Raw genomic sequence first — 19,976 nt, 5'->3', positions numbered from 1 at the left:
ACGGGGTGGACACGTTGCGGGTGATAATCTGCAGGAACCTGAGAGAAGCCGACCAGTCTAATCTTCTTAGGTTTATCTCAGTGAAGAGTAAAAACAGTTATGCAATGTTGAGATACACAATTCCAGTTTGTGGGAGAACGCAGATAAAAGCAACGTGGAGCATCCTAGGAGCCAGTGCGGCCCAATTAAGAGGAAATACTGAACTTAATCCTGTGAGACTCAGCTCAGTGGTTCTTTGCTAAGGCAGTGGAGTTCAGCGTAAACAAGTTAAATATGCTGATATAAAACTGAATTGTGTAGTAAACATGGATAGAGAGCTTACCTCCCCCTTTAATGCCCGGGAAGAGAGCAGTAAATGGGCCAAGAGGCCAGGGGAGAGCAAGTAATGTGATGGAAAATGGGAACATACCATTTGAACATCAAAGTCGGGATAAACAAGTGCGTCCTTATGTTAAAGACTTCAAGGGCTTGCATGGCGTGGGGCTGTATGGCCCCTCTGTGCTGCCCAGGCTGTTTCCGAATGGGAATTTGTGCTGTAATTAACGCCAGCCATGTCATCGGCTGCTCTCCTCCTGCTAGGGGAGTGGGAAGAGCCAAGTACTGGTGTGAAAAGGCGTCCGGGGCTGAGTGGTGTCTGTGGGGGTTCATAACTGTTCCTGAACACATAAAGGCTGTGAATATCAAAGAAAGATGGTGGTTATACAGGATGTGGCCCAGGGGTGTAGCTAGGGGTAATGGGGTGGAATTAAGAGTGGAGATACAGGCTGACTACAAGGAAAAATCTTCCTAGCTAATCAACCTATACAACAATGCCCTTTTCAGACAGAAAGAGCTATTGAAATGGGATCAAACTAATTCTTCCTTCAAGAGTTTCTCAAGTTCGTTAGGTGCTACCAGAGGCCCGGGTGTGGATTACTGCTGCGTGTAATTCTGTTGATGAAGTGGAGCTATGGAGAAGAAGAATAACCGCGTGCACACTGTAAAGCACATGAGGGAATGGCCCCGTTATTTCTGCCGTGTCGGATGAGCGCTCGCCTTTCCACTGCTGTGCCAGCCTGATGGAGAACGCGACCTCACTGGAGTCGTGCTTCCTCCCCTGTCTGCTATTGCTATGTCTGCACTTTGCAGAGTGGCATCCTGCAGAGATGCCTGAACACATTGGCATGAGAGATGAAACGTGTAGAGATGAAATGGGGTCGCGTCAGTGAAGTCCTCTGCTTCTCGATGGTGGTTGTGGGATGTCACACCATACCGCATGGGTAAAGCTACGCCACATTCACTTGATGAGTTGTGCAGTGTCCAGTCTAGCTGCCTGTAACTTATCACAGAACAGTTTAGGTTGGAAGGGACCTTAAAGATCATCTAGTCCAATGCCCCTGCCGTGGGCAGGGCCATCTTTCACTAGATCGGGTTGCTCAAAGCCCCGTCCAGCCTGGCCTTGAACACCTCCAGGGATGGGGCAGCCACAACTTCTCTGGTGAAGAGAATTTGCGAGGTATGTTTGTTCCTGCTGCGCCCAGAGGTTATCCCGAGGTATGTTTGTTCCTGCTGCACCCAGAGCATATTTAAATGGAATTTCACAAAGAAAACAATCCAAAAGAGGCAATGCAGTAGAGAAAGGTTTGAATGCTTAGTATCACGTTGCTTTGGGAAAACCAAGAAAGTTAGACTTCTGTAAGCATTCAGTCCGAGGGGGCTAGTTCACAACAAAAGCATGCATTCTTACAATTCAAATTGTTTAAAATGTCATTTGTTATAAGCAGATATGCTGTAAAGAAGTCTGACTGCGTGTATTACTGTGCCCAGCAAAGATAAGCTTATCTTATTGTATCCTGCTTTGTTCTCTGTATTTTAGAGCTGCTACTACAAACACCTGTGCTGGAAACCACCAGGGTCTTCCTTCAGTACCTAACCTAATTCTCTTTAAGCCTCCTTTAATTCTTCCCCAAGGAAAGGGGTATTTTACCCACTGTGGCATCTACACTCATCCTCAGGAGGTCTTAAAAGCACAGCCATTAAAATAGTGTCAGTTATTAGCGTTTTTTTTCTGACCCAGTGTCAGTTATCGACATTTTCTCTGCCCTGGTGATGTGTCTTGTTGATACTGGGAGTGCAAAAGTCTTCAAGACTCTAAATTTTGGGAAAGCATCAAAGCATCTTTTCCAGTGGGCACGTTAGGAGCATTGAGGCCCCTTTCTCTCAGGTTGACCATGGGGATGCCATAGTTCCTTATGCTCTTTTGTACACGCCAACAGCTTTGAGTTGCTGCTGCTTTTTCCCCTGGTTCAGGGATCTGTAATGACAGTAACGGGCGGCTCCAAAGGCTTTCCGCACTGGAGAAACAGCGTTTCCAAGCACGCGTTCCCTTTTTGGATGGAAATCTCAAGTGCCAGCAGTGGAGACATCTCTGATGTGTTCTGTGTGTTGGGTGGAACAGCTCCTGCCCAGTGTGTGATAAGGCTTTTTTCTTAGTTGCTTTGCTTTCACTCTGCGGTGTTCAGGTGCAGACGTATTCATTTTCTCTGGATGAGCAAGGAAGAAAAATTCCCTTTCCTTTTGTGTGGGAAACCTCAACTCAGAGATGCTCATGGAGGGCTGGCCGGCCGGCAGCGCACTGCAGCCTCCCGCTGGCGTTCCTCCTGTTTACCAAGAGCACGTCCTGCTCCAGAGCCCTCTGTCCAACACACGGGGAGACCAGGCAGGAACAGAGAGGCACAAACTTTGTAGTTTGGGTAGTGTGTTTTGAATATCCCGAGTTTTGCTGACCGTCACAGTGACAAAACTGGTTTGGTTTCATTGGTGTTCATTGAATTAGAAAGTCAGGCATTGTCTTTGAGAGGCGTAATTCACGGTATTTAAAAGGGAAAACACATTACCTCAGGCTTATGTTTTCCTGAAAATTGTAATGTCTTTTGGTTTTATTAAGAAAAATGTTTCCACATCTAAACATACACAAGCACAAATACCAGCGTTACTCGGTTGACTGGGTTTTTTTCATCTCCGTGGTGCACAAGAGGGAATTTGTTTGGCATTTTTCCTCTCTGATAATTTTTGTTGATATAATAGAAGGTAACAGAAGGCAGCTGGATTATTCCATTCTACCATCTGAAAAAAAACCAACAAAAACAAACACCCAACCCAAGCCAAAGTATTATTTATACCAAACTATTATTTATACCAATCCAAAGTGTATTTTTCAGTGATCTCTACCCAGGGTATATTTCTCTATACCCATCTGAAACAATTTGTTGTGTGTCAGTCCTTCACAGTCTAGCCCTGTCAACATTTGGCGATTAAAAATGTTATTTGCAAACTGTCTGATGTCTGTACCATAAACACTGAGAGGAATTTAATGCCGTGCTTAAGTATTTTTAAATGCAGCTTTGAGTGAGCAATTACTTCCCTTGCCGTCTAGTGTTCATCTCTAAGTTATTTATCAATCTAAATGAAAAGGCAATGAAATGTGGATTGTTTCCCAGTTCAGCATACGTGGATTTGTGTGTGTACAGTCTGTTGGCTCAGGAAGCCCAAAGCAACCGTAGAAATGTATGTGCCCAGACCCTACGCGCGGGAGCGCAGCTGCACCGCGGGGGAGGCTTTGATACAAAGCGGATGGAGCTTGACTCTAACGCCTGCATTGCTCGGTGAAAGCAAAGCTTTCCAAAAGTGGCTTTGTAAAATAAGCTGAAAATAACCGTGGGGGTGTTATCTATTGTTCGTATGTAGAGCAAAAGATAGCACTAATGTCAATATTGAGCTGCCAGTTGATAGGTATAAAAGTGTTAGCCTTTTAAACGTTGCTTATTTTCCAAGAATTCTGATCTACTGGATGTGTCTTGTGTAATCAGAAGCTGTTACAGGACTCACCAAACCACAAAGAAACAACTGAAGTAGAGCCCAGCAGCGCTTCGTGTGTTCCCTGTTGCAACGTAACTTTGGCATTGCCTCTCAGCGCGCCTCCGTCCTGCCTCGGCCATGGTTTGTTTTGTGTTGTACTTTGTCAAGTGTTTGTAAAACACAGGGAGCCTCTTCCTCTAGTATTTTCCTTTGTCTTTTCCATACCTTTACCCCTTTCTCTGTCACTGCCAGTATTCCTTGTTACCACCTTTCTCCTCTTTTTCTTGTTTTCACTGAAATGCGTTTCCGTGCAGTGAATATTCGCCCTTCTTTGCTCACACGCAGTTACAGTTGTTCTCTCTGTTTTCTTTCTTTTCACTTACCTGTCAGTCAACTGATGTTTATTCTTGGTGATGTCCATGCATACATGCATATACTTGTCCATGTGCCAGGTATCACACGCTGGCCTGCAGGAGGGACAGGGAAAAGGAAAGGGGTGTTAGCAATAAAACCCAGCAGGAGCAGCTGGATGAGGCAAACCAAAGACCTGGACGCCTCTATCCAGAGCCAGGAGAGTCCAACTTGCATTTCCAAGTATGCCGTCTATTTTACCCACACCAGTGTGAAGAAATGGCAGAAGTCATGGATGAACAGAGGCAGCCAAGAGAGTGTTTGCTTTATTTTAGTAATTGCTTTTCTCTTTTCCTCCTCTGTCCGGCATGCTACTGGCAACATCGTGACCTAGCTAAAATGTTTATCCTCTTTGCTCAGTTCCGCCTCCTCTCCTGGTTATAATTTACTAGCTAGAGCTAATGCAGTAAAGAAAATAGTCTCATCTTTGTAGGATCAGTACTTATGGGATGATACATGGACTGGCTGAGCTCCAATGCGCTTCAGATGTATAGTGCAGAACTATTTTTTTTTGACCACCTCTCAAAATGCACATAAGATCCACGCAGGCGCACTGCCTTCCCTCAACTTTAACGTACAATTTATATTTTAAGTATGCAGTATGGGTTAATAAATGTGGTGCTTACTTAATGATTAATATGTGGTTTTAAAAGGCTTCTGTGGAGTTCCTCATTCAGAGCTCCTAAGGCCAGACGTAGACCGTGATGATGATGATGATGATGGTCTGTTTTGGCTTCTCGCATAGCATGAGCTACTTGACTTTGCAGTCAAATCCCTGCCTGCCTGTGGAGTTGGAGCAGGTTTGTAGAACAGCACCCCACCTTGACACGTACTTCAGCAGAAGGAGGATTTACCCTGGATAAGCTGATCCAGCAGTTAATTTCCTTTGTGTTTAAAAAGTTCCCCTTTTTTCAGAACTTGAATACGAATTTGTCTAACTACAGCTCTCAGCCTTGGGAACGTGTATCTTTACCTGCTAACTTAAAAAGAGCTCTTCTAAGAGAAATCCTCTCTGTGTATTCCCAAAAATGATCGTGTCTCCTCTTCCCCGCCTCTCACCTGAACCAAAGAGGTAGGTTTCTGTATTTTGTTAATATAAGGCAAAACTTTGAGACGCTGAAATTTTTTTTCCCTGCATTTCCTTTAAATGCTCCTTCATTATCAATGTTAGGTTTACAATGAGGAACTAGGAGTGTAGGCAGTGTTATAACACAGCTGTTAATATTTAATATAATGGTAATTCCACTGCCCTGCTTCTGTATGAGGTAGAAGAGAGTCCCTGGTTTCCAAAATGCAGTCTGTGATTTATTCAAGGCAACGGAGCTCAGTGATGCTACAGATAGATAGTTTCAAGCTGCTGGAGGATCTCTTTAAAGCTCTCTCAGGTGTCTTTCTGCTACTCTGCATCTGTTATGATACAGCAGAGTTATTTCTTTTTATGACTCCGTATTGCTATTTTATCTGACAGTGATACCATGCTTCGTCGACAGACCTGCCATCGTATAGGTTGTCACTAATTATACTGGTGTTTTAAATGTTTACCTGTAAAGCAAAGGTGGAAATGCCACATTCGCCTTGGCAATTTGCTCCTGGTCTCATTAATCTTACTGTCATCCGTTGGCTCTCAGTTAGTTCAAATCTTTCAAATTTCTCATAAAATTGAGTGCATTCATCTGGACATGCTTCCCGCGCTGAAGCCGTGCCGTAGCTAAGCGGTACTTCAGTGTTTTACACACTCTGTATTTGTCTTGTCTTTTTACAGTGTTACTGAATCACATCCTCTTTGCAGTTGTCTACAGTGTCAGGATCCAGGGCAGTGGTACCACTGAGGGGCCGCTTGTCTCTCATCCTGTGTTCGCCGTTGACTGGTTGGTCTCTCATCACTGTCATTCTGTACTTCTCTTTCAACCCATTTTTTCAGTCCATTTCTCCAATTCATAAAGCCCGTTTTGAATTCTCTTCCTGTCCTCCGGGTGCCTCGCTGTCCTTCTCATCTTGGCAGCACCCGCAGGGTCGGTAAGAATCATTTTCTATCCATCAGCCCCAAATTAATGAAAACAAGGAATACAACTGGATACAGAACATAAAGCTCTGCCGTGAGCCATGAGTGAGGTTTCTCACCCGTTTTACCCTGTTAACTATTCAGAGTATGATTTTCCAACATACTTTGTACTCACCAAGTATTATACTCGTCCAGACCATATTTCCTTAGCCTGAGAGGTAGTGTGAAAGGCTTACTAAAGTAACATAATACCAGCCATTTCATCCCTATCCACAGCATCTGTTATCCTCTTAGCGAAGAACATCAGAATGATTTCACACAGTTTGTTCTTGACAAACCCATGCTGCCTGCTACTCGTCTCCTTGTTGTTTTCTGCTGCTTATAGATAATGTCCGTAGGAAAATATCTTTCCGAGAGTAAAAGTTTATCTGGCTGCTATGCAGTTCACTTTTTTTTTTTTCTCCTTTCCTCCTCCAGCCCTCTCTTCCATTGCATCTTCTGAAGGATGCTGGGCAGTCTTGTCTCCATCGTTCCTAAATAACCCCATTGACCCAGAAGTTATTTCAAGTGTCTCTTCAAATTTGCCCTCCTTGTTGTCCAAGCTTTCTGAGCCAGTGCCCATTATAAAAAGTTTGTCTCACCTTTCTTACCCTTCACCCCGTTGGCGATCTTTCATTTCCTACTGTTCCCTCTATTGTAAATTGACTATTTTTAGCGTTGGACTTTCTCTGTGAGGTTCCTGTGTTGGATAACGATATTTCCCTTTTCTTTATTTCTTTGACTCTTCAGTTCCTTTCAGATCTGCCATTCAACTTCAGTTTCTTGTCTCTGCCTTTTAATTTTCCTCTCTTCCTAATCTGCTGTGGGCTGTCTGAGTGAAAACTTCCTTTTGGACTGTTCTCATGATCTTTAAATTACTGCGCCCTCTAATTTATACCACATGCTATTTGCTCTGTTGCATTATTTAATTCTCTAAAAGGTTTCAGGTAGAGTGGTTTGTGTGTACGATACACTGCAAAGCACAGCTGTGTTGCTTAGTCTCCATGTGCGTTTACTTTCTACTTTCTCCTTTTACTTACTGTTTTGGGAAACAGCCTTTTTCAGTCCATTATTTCCAGAATCATGGATGCGTGAAGGTGGTGCCCCGGGGAACGGCGGAGGTGTGAGAACTGCTGAATCACTCGTGCCCTGACATACCCTTCCTGAATGCTGCAGTGGTGCAGAGCAGAACTTGGGGCTCTGCTGGTGGTTATTATGGGGTACGTTACCCCCTGGTACAGGAACAACTAAGGAGTTCTGTTTTATTGTAGGTTTCCAATAGCCAGAAACTCATAAACTCCTTAAAAACAAGGCACAAAGGAAATGGAAATAGGTGGTAAATGCTGATGTTTGTGGAACATGAGCATATGTGTATGTAGAGTTTATGCGGTCGTTCCTGGTCAGATTTATTCCAAAAACATCTATTTGTTTATTATATAGCTTCTCATTAACCAGCAATATACATAGGCACTACTCATGTACATTTTCAATAAATAGGTACTGCTGAAAAAATTCATCATAGTTGATACTTCCCCCCCCCCCCAAATTTTAGTGATGTACCTATGAATGTTCAGGTGTTCCTTGCTTGCTACAGCATGACCCAAACAGTGGAAGTCAGGAGAAGACTTTCCATTGATTCATGTGGATCTGTACAGGTCCATGTAAAGTGCTTAGCCTCAAAAATACGGGCCAATGATAGAAAGATAGGAATCTGAAAATATACATTCTCTGCTCTGAGAGAAAGGAACGGAAATGAAGAAAGATACCCAGAAATCCAGAGACACCAGCTACCCCGCGAGGTGGTGGCTCGCAAGCGCTTCCCTCTTATCTTTTGGCTCGGGGATAGGACACGTGCACTCTGATGTTTGAAATAGGTTGGGGAGAATTTAACTTTTGGCTCAAGGGAGCCTTTAGTTTATTAAATATGGATGTTCTTGCTGGGGAGCAGTCGCAGGTAGAAGCACGATTTTTCTCTGCAGCACATCACATTTCTTGAACGTGTGCATTTGGGAAAGAAAACTCGGCTTTTCTGTGCCTAACTCTTTTCTGTCTGGATCCGCCTATGAGAAATATCAACAAAAACTGTCAGGTGGTAACAATTGCAGGATTTCTAAGTGTGCGGCGGTGTGATTGTAGCTGCCTTCAAATCTGTGAATTCAGCTGCCTTGTCACGAGGCTGGCCTCTCCGCAGCACTGCTAGGAGGTCTGCATTACCTGTAATTATACAGAGAAAATTGCTCAAGTTAATGCCACGTCTAACCGCAGTACTAACATCTGCCTGTCTTGGCAGTAAGACAGCTACCACAAATACACGATGCAACAGGCTGTCAAAAATTCTGCCTTCTGCAGTAACTTGCTCTTCTAAGAAAAAATTTCCAGCTCCCGTTACTAATCAGGCTGTGGGTGATCTTTCCGCGCTCTGAAGCTATGGGATCTATCACTCATCCATCAGCGTCTGTCCCGCTCTCCCTACGAGCATCCGTTTCTGTCCGCATGCTGCTGAGGAGGAATCAGACCTGCCGCCGAGCGGACTCGGGGGGAAAGTGACAGTCTCATCCTAACCAAACAATCAGGTTACGCGCTGGTTTACATTTCTGTTGCAGCTTTTGCGGGAACCTAAAACCGGACTGTTTCTCGCTGTGACTGCGGGAAGCCCCAGGAGCAGGTTGCAGTTCTCTCTGCTTCCAGCCTTTGGTTTAGTCTCACGGAAGTGTGTTTCAGAAAGCGTAACTTTCAACTGCCTGACGCTGCCCAGTCTCTTCTGTTTCTTGTCTATAGTGCAATCAATCAAATTGTTCTTGTCGGCTAACCGTTTTTAAATCCTGTATGGAAAAATTGTCAGTCCGAGATCGTACCATGTAAAGACAAATATGTGACTGCTCTGACACGCTAATTTGTTCTTGCTTAAGACATGAAAATAAACGGATAGAATATCAATTTGAAGTTTTTGGACCTTGAAATTATTTCAAAATCTCTTAAAGGAAGGACTAGGGCTAAAACTTTGTCTCCGAGGCATCATTTTTAACTTAGCAGTAAGCTCTGATGGTCTTTTCTTTAAATTGCCTATTGTACAGATGCCTACAAAAAAAGTGCTTCTTTGGGACTGTTTGTGTTTAGTAGTGGCATTTATTTCATTTCATGTGACAGATGACTTGGCTCCTGGATCTAGTAATCGCTCGCTCGTATCCTGCTGGGGCAGGTTTCTGCCCGGCGGAAGCGCTGTGATTTGGTTTGGGAGCTCGGGCTGGCCGGGCGGAGGACCGCGGGGGTCGCTGGCTTGCTCCGGAGCCCTGTGTCCCCCTGGTCGACGTGGGCTTCGTTTGGCGTTTCAATCAGGGGAGGGGAGGGGAGGGGGAAGCAACCAGGCTGCCCAGTCTCTGTTAGCGAGAGCTGATGTCGATGTTGTCCGTGCTGGTTCAATGAGGCTGCCTGCGGGATGATTTGGTACGGACTTCAACAGTGCAGCTCCCACCCTGCCGATGGACCCCTGGAGATCTCGGTGTCAACCCCCCCCCGCCCTCCTTGTCTGTGGGATGTGCAATGCCTGTACGCCCGCCTTATTGAATTTTTATCATTTGATTACTTTTTCCATAATGAAATCTACTTTTGAGTTATTGATGGGTGTTCACGGAGATGGAGTCCCACCTGCTAAGGGCCGGCTGGCTGCCTGCCGCCGGGCATGTCTTCTGCAGGCTGCTCTAAGGACAGTGCCACCCAATTAAGATTCAGGTGTCGGAAAGCCTTTCATATCTGTTGTGATTGATATTCCGTAATTGTGGGGTTTCTTACCAGATTTCAGGTTAAGCTTCATAGATTTTTTTTTTTTTAATCATTTTTTTTTTATTATCCTAAGGCTTTGATCGTGAGGCACGCTGATGAATTCCAGAGGGTTGCTGGATGAAGCTGAATGAACTCTGCTTTATTCTTCAGCATAGTCGTGCTTTTTATTCACTCACAAATAAATGCCTGATTTCTGCTTGAGGGATTTTTTTTTTATTTTTTTCCTGAAAGATGGGGAAATCGAAGAACTGAATGCAACATTGTAGCAATTTTATTTTGAGCAGATTTTCTGCCCTTTTTTTTTTTCTTTGCAATATTATCATACAGCAGCTAAACTAATGAATATATAATTTTCTTTTCTTTCTGCTTGTCATGCCCTGCTAACATGGACATCTACAAAGGCTCAGGTTGGTGTTGCAATCTGTCTTCATCTTATCTTATTGTTCTCGTTTAGTAAAAAGGGGCTTCGATGTTGTTCTTCATCAATCAGCTTTTTTTCCCCCCTTCCTCTCTTTAAAACCGGATCCAACATTATTACTGCCTAACAGATTCATCCAGAGAGGTGCCACATTTGTTTGTTACCCCTGAAACTATCCTTCAGCTGCAGGAAAATCTGCTGTTTCAAAAAACACAGGACATTGATTTATTTATATCTACTTAAATTTGCTATGCTTGCCTAGCTTTGTGACAGGGAGGCAGCAGAAGCTACAGCACCTACAGCTTCTGGAATCAGCAAAAATGCACCAAAACTCTCACTAACGAGTTTATGCCTTGCTTTAGACCCCCATATTTGACAACATAGTAAAATGGCATTTGTTAATATCTCATCTAGATTCAATATTTTCTTGATAGTGAAGAAAAGTAATTAAAAAATAAAATCAAAAGCAGAGCCATAGGACCCGGCCATTTGTGATTGTATTCGCATATCCCAACATCTCCACTTTTTTGCATAACTCTGAGACTAAATTGTCTTGCCTGAGTACTTCAGGTAGAAATAAATACCCAATAACGGCACGGTATGTGCAGGGTTATACTCCGTGCTGTGTTCTGCTCCTCAAAGGCTGCAGTGACAGTACAACCTTGAGTAAAACCAGGGAGGCAGTTTGGGGTCAGGAGCTGCACGTTCTACCTTATTTTCTCACGTTGGATGATGCCAGCTTCTTATTTTAATCTGCAGGAAGGAGTGCTCACGCTTTACCGTGTTACAGCTTGGTGTTTTTAATGCCTGCACCAATTTTACAGAAAATAAAACCTCTTACCACTAGAAAAAATGAATTAATAAACCTTCCTGAGCAACGTGTTAGTTCTGGAAGTGTGAGCTGTAATGACTGGGCTTCAGCAGAGTTTGCTTCAATTAACTTCTTAAACAAGGCATTTTCCATTTGTCGCACTTAAGAATTTGAAATACAGTGGTGCCTGTCTTTGCATATTTAATCATCCATTAGAACAAAATTAGGGATTTATTAGGAGCCTTTTTTAAAGTCCAGCAGAAGGATAGATACAGTAAGAGCCTCTAAAGGCTGTGGTGAGGGAATGTGGAGCATCCAGATGTCTCCATAGCAGAATACTCTGCTGCTTTCCTAATTCCTTCTCTTTTCCTTTTTCTCATTTTACAGCCAGAATTCTACAGTGCTGCTTTTTTTGATGGCTTCATCCTGAAATGTCTTTATCTGAACTTTTCAGTAGCTGATTTTAAGCTGAGATGTCATCCAGTTAGTGCAAGAAATAGGGCATTTCCAGATTCAGCCCCTTGCTCCCTGGGGGCTCCCTCGCCAGCCTCTAATAAATCGCTTAATTCTTCATCCTATGATTCTGTGATGCTGCCCACAGGGCAGAGACTGGGAATTGGTACATCTTTCTGTCTGTGCTATAGTAATTATTGCCCCGACTCTTAATTCATATTTTGTACTTAGAATAAAATTGATCCCATCCTTTTGCCAGCTACAAAGTTTGAGGTGGCTCTAGGTTTTCTAGAAACTTGGTTCAACGCCAGCGAAGGCTTTTCATAACCTTAGCGAAGCTCTAATTGATTTTCTTTTTTCTGTATCACAAAGGAGGTAAAAAACACTGACTCCTTTGATTTGGGCGTAAATGAAGACTAAAAGTGCTGCATTTGCTTCAGATATCTGCTAGAGGCATAAAAAATTCAGGAATTCCAATAATTTCAGAAGTCTTACCGCATGCTGATCTATTCAAACTTTTGTGTTGTAAGTCATTCTTAAGCAATATTTTTTTATTTATTTTGTTGGCTATTTGCAGCATGCAAATACCTAAAGACAAGTATTCCTCAGTGAAACAGCTGCTTTGCGAAATCCAAATTGCTTGAAAATTAATTGTTCGATCATCTTTAATACTGACGAGCGGTTAACGTATTTCTGGTGATTGTGATCAATATGTAAACTAGCATGAAACAAAATCAATTTTATTTCAAAGGGAACTATTTAATGTTGAAATTTTAATGAGGTCATTTCTGTGATGTAGTGTTTGTTAATGTGCAAGTACTTGTCCTTCAGATATACAGTTAATTCGGTAAAGCTTTCAAATGCGTGCTTAGATCTGCCAAATCAAACACACCCTTCAGTAATTAACAACGTAAGTACTCCATTTCGAATTCAGTTTTAAAGAATTAAATAAAAGAAAACCTCATTATTAGAAATTATTTCCTTTGGATTAAATGGAATGCAAAGGCAGTATTAGAGCATTACAAAAATTACTCAGTTGATATATGGGCACCTTACAACCAAAAAAGAGATTTGGATGAACTGGATGGAGTCAGCGTAGAAGACAAATTTGCCGGTAATTGCGATGGATGGATGTCTTTGCAGCTCCATTTCCCACCGTGCACTGGACCCATTCGTGTCAGGCTGGCTGCGAGAGAAGCCCTGGCTGAGGTCCAGATGTGATGAAGCGGTGGCCATAAGTTGTAAGAGGAGGAGGGGGACACTTTTGCACGGTGATGTCCCAGTGCTGCCTACTCTTGCGGCCTGGATATGCAGGGAACATAAAAGCGGGTATGCAAGAAGTATTGAAAGTGAGCAAATTGCTGGCCCATCTCAGCAGGAGTCGTTTTAATATCTGCGCCTGAATTTCCTTGCCAGCAAGTGTCTTTGCAAACTAGAGCAAATCAGCTCTCTTTCCAGTAAGAGATTTTTTCTCTTATTCATGGTGGTCTCCATAGTTTAAAAGTAGGTTATTTCTTCGGTTCTGGCTGTTTCAATGTATTAGGTCTAATGTAACCTTGGTATAAGGGCAGCGATGCGAAATGAACTTATGTTAGCAATGAATTTAGCCCATTTTTATTAGAAATGAATAGCGCAGAGGTTGTCCTCAGGGTCTCAGGCAACTGCTACAGTGATCAGTTTGGTTGTTCTAATATAATAAGCAGATATTGACTTTAGTTGAGGTGAACACCAAGATTTACTGTCTTGAAAGCTATCGACTGAGGGAAAACCAGAGTCAATATTTACCTTGAGGGACAATAAATCTTGATGCTCACTGAAATATGAAGTCACTATGATTTTCAGAAGCGTTGAACCTGTTCTAGTTTGCTCTGTAGGTGCTCATCAGAAATGTGACCTGAAATACAGGCATGAATTTCTTTTAATGAATCACATCAGTTGAGCAAGTGCGCTCGTTTCTGTATGTCCTTTGCAAGGTCAGTATTATTCCTGACCTACATTTAAATAAATAAGTTATAGAACATTATAAATCACACCAAAGCTCTCTGGTGGTTAGGTGTTTGGACTTTTCATTAGAAAAGTGCAAATATCAGCTATTAAAAGACAAAATAAATAGATTAACGTTTGTATATTGTGTTGAAGTAACTGTCAACTTTTAGATACTTTACCAAGAACTCAGGGTTTGCGCTGGAGTGAATGGGAGCTGGCTTATTTTATTAAGGCAAAACTATAGCAGTTTGTCTCTTAAAAAAAGTCCTTCTTCCCTTGAATTTATTTAGAACTGTGCCCATCAACTTGATTTTAGGATTCAGATGTTAATGTATCCCAGATTAATTGTGGCTACAAAGAGTGATACAGTGGTCCTATGAAAGTCAGCTGCAGAACTCCCATCAACTTCAGTCCAGCATCATTTCACCCCTTGGTTCATTGAGCCCAAAACCCAGTATGAGGATATGAATAAAAATTGAGGAAAGCCATCGATTTCCTAAAATGCTACAAGTATTTTGATTGTGTTTATTTCTTGAAAGGGTTAAAGGTGAGGCACTAAGGGATGGAGCCAGGCTGGTCCCCTGGGTGCTGAGCCCTGCACAGGTCAGGTGTCTGCAGCTTCCAGCATCTTCCTGCCCCCCGAGCAGGGCAGAACAATGGACCCCTGTGCCCATCGCGTGGTCCCCATTTAATTTCTGCCCTTCAAGAGACGGATTGTGGTAGTACAGCTCCAAACGTGTGTTGGGTGGCTTGGTCTGAAGGCTTTTTTAAACGCTCTGTCGTAGTGGGTTGATGAGTTTGGGGAAGAGTGAGCATTAAGCAGATAATTTTTCAAGGAACTGTTGTCTTTGTGCTTAGGAGGAGAAGTGGTGTAGCTGGACAAGAGGCTTCTGTATCTGCAGCAGACGTGGCAGATGGCAGTTGTGATGTGGGCCCGGATGCTGAGGCTATTGCATTTGAAGCTTGGATGCACTCTATGTTGCAGGCAGGGATCTGTGGGAGCACATTCCAACCCCCTCCAGGCTCAGGCACTTTGGGTCCCTGGGTTGGGTGAGGAGTTGAGGACACAACATCCCGTCCCAGCCTCTGTTCAGGGTAGGAACTGGGTGCTCCCATGGAACCAGGAGATGAGAAGTGATCCCAGGTTCCCCTGGCTAGTGGGACTCAACAGCAAGGCTTAGCCAAAATCCTTTGGAAGTGCAAAATCAAGAACATTATCTGTTTGACCTCCTTAAGTACCAGAGCTGTTAGCAAAAGATAGCCATGAGAGGCTTTAAGGTTTATTGAGGGTTTTTTTTCAAATACAAAAAAAAGAGGAATTGGAAGGGATTGAAAACAAATGATGGCAAGCCAGGAGAGAGAAATGGGAGGAAAACATTGTCCTGTGGAGGAAAGGAACACATGCCACATCACTGTGGTTTTTAAATGCAAAGATAGAGTCACAAATGATATTCACGGCTTCCAAAACGCATACCCACAGAGTTTCACCTGTGGAAATCTTGCCTGTCATTGAGACTCCCATTTAAAAGGTGTCACGGAGTCTACCGATACACGTTGTGACTTGCTCTGAAGAAATCTGTCCCTCCCGGTGCTGCGCGGTGGTTATTTACACCTTCCCGCTGTCTCGGAGGTGCTACCAGAGATGGCATCGCGCGGCGCCGACGCAGGGCAGAGGAGAAAGGTCCTTCACAGATGGGACACACAGTGTTGTCGGCACAATGGCTTAGGAAAACAGGTTATTTGTAACAATTATATTTTGGGTTTTTGGTGGCGAGCGTAACCTGGGAGTCCTGACGGAACTGGAAGTCCTGAAGGGGCGAGCAGCGGGCCGCCGGGGTGTTGAGGTGCCGCAGGGATGGTGCTGCGTGCCCTTGTGCAGAGCGGGGTGTCTGTCGAAGCGGGGAGAGCTGGCGGGGCTTCATGTGTCATCGTGTCATCCTACCGGCTCCACATCACCCAGCAGCGGAATACAAACACTCTATTAATGGCGTTATTATTGCCATCCTGCCCGCTCTGGAAACTGCGCGTTTGAAGTATCGCATCACGTGTGTTTGTGGCGCTGCATGTGGGATCTCTTTTTTGTCCTCACACGTTTCCTCGGAGAGATTTTAGTTCCCGTGGCGTCCCATCCCTGCCCACGCAGAAATCACATCAGGTAAACGGTGCAGGAGGTTTTGACCACCAAAACGCGTTTTTGTGGTAAATTCCTGGTGTTAGGCCTCTACTGCTATCTGCAGGTGGGCTTTGCTGGTTCGGAGGCGTCTGAGGTTTAAGAGATTTTAACGTGGGGTGATGAGGGGTCAGTGAGACATGGAGCCGGGATTTCCAAGCTTCGGGTCTGGCCCGAGTGAGGAGCAGAGGATGCTTGTGCAGGGCGGGTGCGGGAGACCCAGTGTGTGCGGGATTCACAGCGATATCCTCTAATGCCAAGGAAAGATTATTCATTAGAGCAAGGAAAAGAACTGTAAGTCCCTAAAGCCACAGTTTGTGCTGTGCTGGCCCCCTGCTGCCCCGTACCATCACCTCCTGGCCGCTCCCAACCTCTCCAAAACTCTAAAGTGCCAGAACAGGCACTCACCTGGCTCTTAATAAACTTATTGATAAATAACCATGTTGTGACCTGTGGGATTCACAGCGATATCCTCCAATGCCAAGGAAAGGTTATTCATTAGAGCAAGGAAAAGAACCTTAAATCCCTAAAGCCACCGTTTGTGCTGTGCTGGCCCCGTGCTGCCCCATACCGTCACCTCCTGGTCGCTCGCAACCTCTCCAAAACTCTAAAGAGCCAGAACAGGCACCCACCTGGCTCTTAATAAACTTATTGATTAATAACTTTTGCTTCCCTTAGCGCTGCCCAGTGAGATGTCTCCTCCCTGGGCTGCCGGCAGCCACGGAATCACAGAATAGCCAGTTCTTGCCAAGTTTTGCGCTTCACTTGCTCTGGGTTTTGCCTCCCCTCAGCGCCGGGGGAAATTCTGATCATGCCTAAAGCACGCGTTTCCCTCCTCAGCAATTCGTCTCCCGCAGTCTGTTTTGTCAGACAACGTAGGCAGAGTGTAGTTTTTCTTTCCCTCTCTGTGGAGCAGGGGAACTAATAAATACTCCCTGCCTCTGCATCCATCTCCTGGCCGTCTCTGGGGAGCGGGAAGGCTTTGCCGTGCCTAACGAGGGGGTGTGGGCAGGGAAATGGCTGCCGGGGTGGGTACCTCGCTGGCCGGGGCAGGTCGGCGGCTTGGCAGCAGGCTCAGCGCCCCCCTTGCTGGTGCCGAGCACAGGTCATGCTCAGCAGGTTCTTCTTCTCTTTGCTCTGTGTACGCCAGTTAACGAGCATGGCTGCACAGCTAATTAGGGGCACTTCTGGCGCCTTGGAAACTGGCACCGGTGCCTGGCTCTTTCGGCTTAGGAAACTTAGTCTCTATACAATACATAGATACCTATATATCATATAGTTAAGCTAAATGGCACCGCCTCGGCGTGCAGAAATTGTTAGTCCATATGGAGTGATTGAGGTGCCCCATGATCTTCCAAAACCTTCGTGCAGGCCCAGCAGGAGCTGGAGACACCGCACACCTCCTGACGGCTGGGGGTGACCCCCTCCCTTGCGCAAGGAGGTTGCTGCGCCCAGCGTTATCGCCGTGCGTGTTCCTGCCCTTTCCTAATAAATTTTGCAAGTTCTCACGTGTTATTTGCGCACGGACTGTGAAAAATGATTTGTGCTCAAAAATATGTAGGAAAAACAGTACTAATGGTACTTCTGCCTTTGCCCCCATCGCTCCCCTCCCTTTCCCCATCCCAGCACGAAACGTGATGCTCGTACTAGTTCATGCCATGCTTGGCCCCACCAGTCCCCGCTTCTGTTTCCTTCTTTCCTTTCTTTTCTCCTTCACGTATTTTGCACTTTTCAGCTTCTCTCACTCTTTCCTCTCTGCTAAACCTATGCACAAGGTAGAGACAGACCCACACGTAAAGTTAGTTTCCGACATTTGCTGCTCCCAAGCAGTTTTCTTTAGGAAGTTATCTTCTGTTTGTTGGATGTGAAGGTAATTTTCTGATGGGGCACCAGTTTTGTGTCCTGACTGGTATCGCAATCTCCCCGCCTCCTGCCTCCAACATGTTGCAAATAAGATTTCTTTATTGTTGAGGCCACAACGTGCATAGTCATAATCTGCTATTTTAAAATGAAGCTATAAATTACTGAAGCTGTGGCTGAACTTTTTTTTTTTTTATTTCCTGGGGAGGGTCGGGTCGGAAGGAAGGCTGTTGATTTAGTTATTTTAATGGTGAGAACCGAACGGCTCCACAGCAGCAAGGCCAAGGAGATGTGGATGTGTGGGAGAAGAAATTTTAGGTGCGCTGTATTTTTTCAGGGCAGCACACTGTGCTTCATACAAAGCCACAGAGAACATCGTATCTTCAAATCAGCTGCTGCAGACAAATGCGATTCAAAATAAATAACTTTTATTCATTACTGTAATAGAACTGTTGATGCCTTCATTTGTTTAAACCTAAAAAATCTGCTAAAGTACTATATCTCAGTGTGCTGCTTCTAACATCCTGAATATCCAGCACCTTTTAAAAATGTTTATCAAGCTTTTGGTTGTATTTTTCTCTCTACATAGGTAGCATAGTTCAGGCGAATACATGGTCGTGTTTGATTGGGAGATCTGTTAGAGTTAAGTCACTTGCAGGGGAAAAAAATGTTTATGGGTTTTGTGTATAAAAGTGAAATTTATAGGACGCGTGAAATTTCATTCTTTTATGGTAAATGACTTACAAGGATATGTTAGAAGCAAAGGTAAATGAGTGCTGATTTTAAGTTTGTACCTTCTGAAACACAAAAAGATGCAGTACGTACAGTCCCGGTGAATGACACGTGATAGATTATAGCGAGAGCGGTCTGAGCAAATGAAATTGTAATGGAGTTCCTCTTCTGGCTGCAGGAAATAGCTGTTATTTATCCTGTTTCCTAAGATGCTGCATGCATGCTGCTGTTTATTATATACTTAAAAATCCCTTGGCAAGTCGATAATGAATAAATGAACTTAAAGCTATTACAACACCCTTAGCATAAGGAGCGTAAGCCGGGATATTTTTCAGTGTACTCTTTCCTGGGCTTGGCCGAGGCGTTTCTGCAGAGATGCTAACCTGGATGCTTCAGACGAACAGTTTTGATTCTTTCTCCTGGCAGGTCCACGAGGCAGTCCCATGCTACACCGAGTGCAATCAGTATTCTTGGGTAGTAGAGCCGTGGTCTCCGTGCAAAATCAACAGCGAACAAAATTCCCTCCACTGTGGAGAAGGAATACAAACGAGGAAAGTCAGGTGCGTGAAGACAAAATCACAGGTACTCCAGATTAAAAAGAGCCGATACGTACTTGCATAAAGCTGAAATACCTGGCCATCTGACAGCGAGTGCGTTGCCGAGGCCAATGTATTTCAAATGAAAAGAAACATGCGCTTATGTGCAATGGTTTACAGGAAAAGCATCTCAGAGATGCAGCCTTGTGTTATGATCAAGACGTCTTTCAGGAAGAAGGCATGGTGTTTAAATTGGAATTCTTCAACCTAAATGCCATATATACATAAAGCCCCCTGAGGTGCAAAGCCTCCATATTCTGATTTGTTAACATTTTCCCCAAGTAATGGTACCGCCTGCGCTGGAGCGGCGTTCATTATTAGTGAGTATTCATTCCCCAGGCACGGGGAAAGGCTGCGTTATTTCCAAATGTTTGGATGTTACTAGCAGGAGCACAAAGGTTTGTTCTTGCTGGTTGTCATTTTCTGTTCGCTCGTCTGTCAGCCGATCAAAGTTAAAATCCCTCCGTATGAGGTTTGAAATGTTTATTTAAAGTAGTTATTAAAATCTGTGAGTAACAAAAGCATGTCGTGCGTGCAGCTGGTTCTGATTTGCATTGATGTGATTAATTCTACATTTTGACCAGCCGTGCTGCATTTAGCTATTGTGTTCCGTACGGTGTCCTATATGGACCTGTTGATACCCATCACTTCTGCAGCCCGTGGTGATCCTCTAATGAAACTGTCTGTTTTCTGTGTAGGTGTGTGAGAGCTGCTGAGGGCCACGGCGGAGAGACGGTGCCCAACGCGCTGTGTAACCGGGCCGAAATCCCAGATACAACGCAGAAGTGTAGCTTGTACTGTCCCAGTGAATGTGCAGTGTCTGACTGGGGAGAGTGGAGCAAGTGTCCGCAGGTAGGCTCTCCTGCTTGTGTCTGTCTGGC

General features: G+C 44.4%; 1 protein-coding gene across 7 annotated transcripts in view; it reads left to right on the top strand.

Annotated features, from left to right (window-relative positions):
• THSD7B (thrombospondin type 1 domain containing 7B) overlaps positions 1–19,976 on the top strand; it is a 329,550-nt gene that overhangs the window by 274,000 nt on the left and 35,574 nt on the right. For all 7 annotated transcript variants that reach the window (XR_010071985.1, XM_063341430.1, XM_063341432.1 and 4 more), the window contains 2 exons: positions 18,926–19,059; positions 19,794–19,947. Coding sequence is in view for 6 of the 7 variants with exons in the window: in XM_063341430.1 (XP_063197500.1) it covers positions 18,926–19,059; positions 19,794–19,947 (288 nt within the window). In the remaining variant the exon portion in view is untranslated. The remainder of the gene's footprint in view (positions 1–18,925; positions 19,060–19,793; positions 19,948–19,976) is intronic.

Source organism: Chroicocephalus ridibundus, chromosome 7, assembly GCF_963924245.1.
Source record: "Chroicocephalus ridibundus chromosome 7, bChrRid1.1, whole genome shotgun sequence".
NCBI lineage: Eukaryota > Metazoa > Chordata > Aves > Charadriiformes > Laridae > Chroicocephalus > Chroicocephalus ridibundus.
This window is presented reverse-complemented; position numbering and strand designations above follow the sequence as displayed.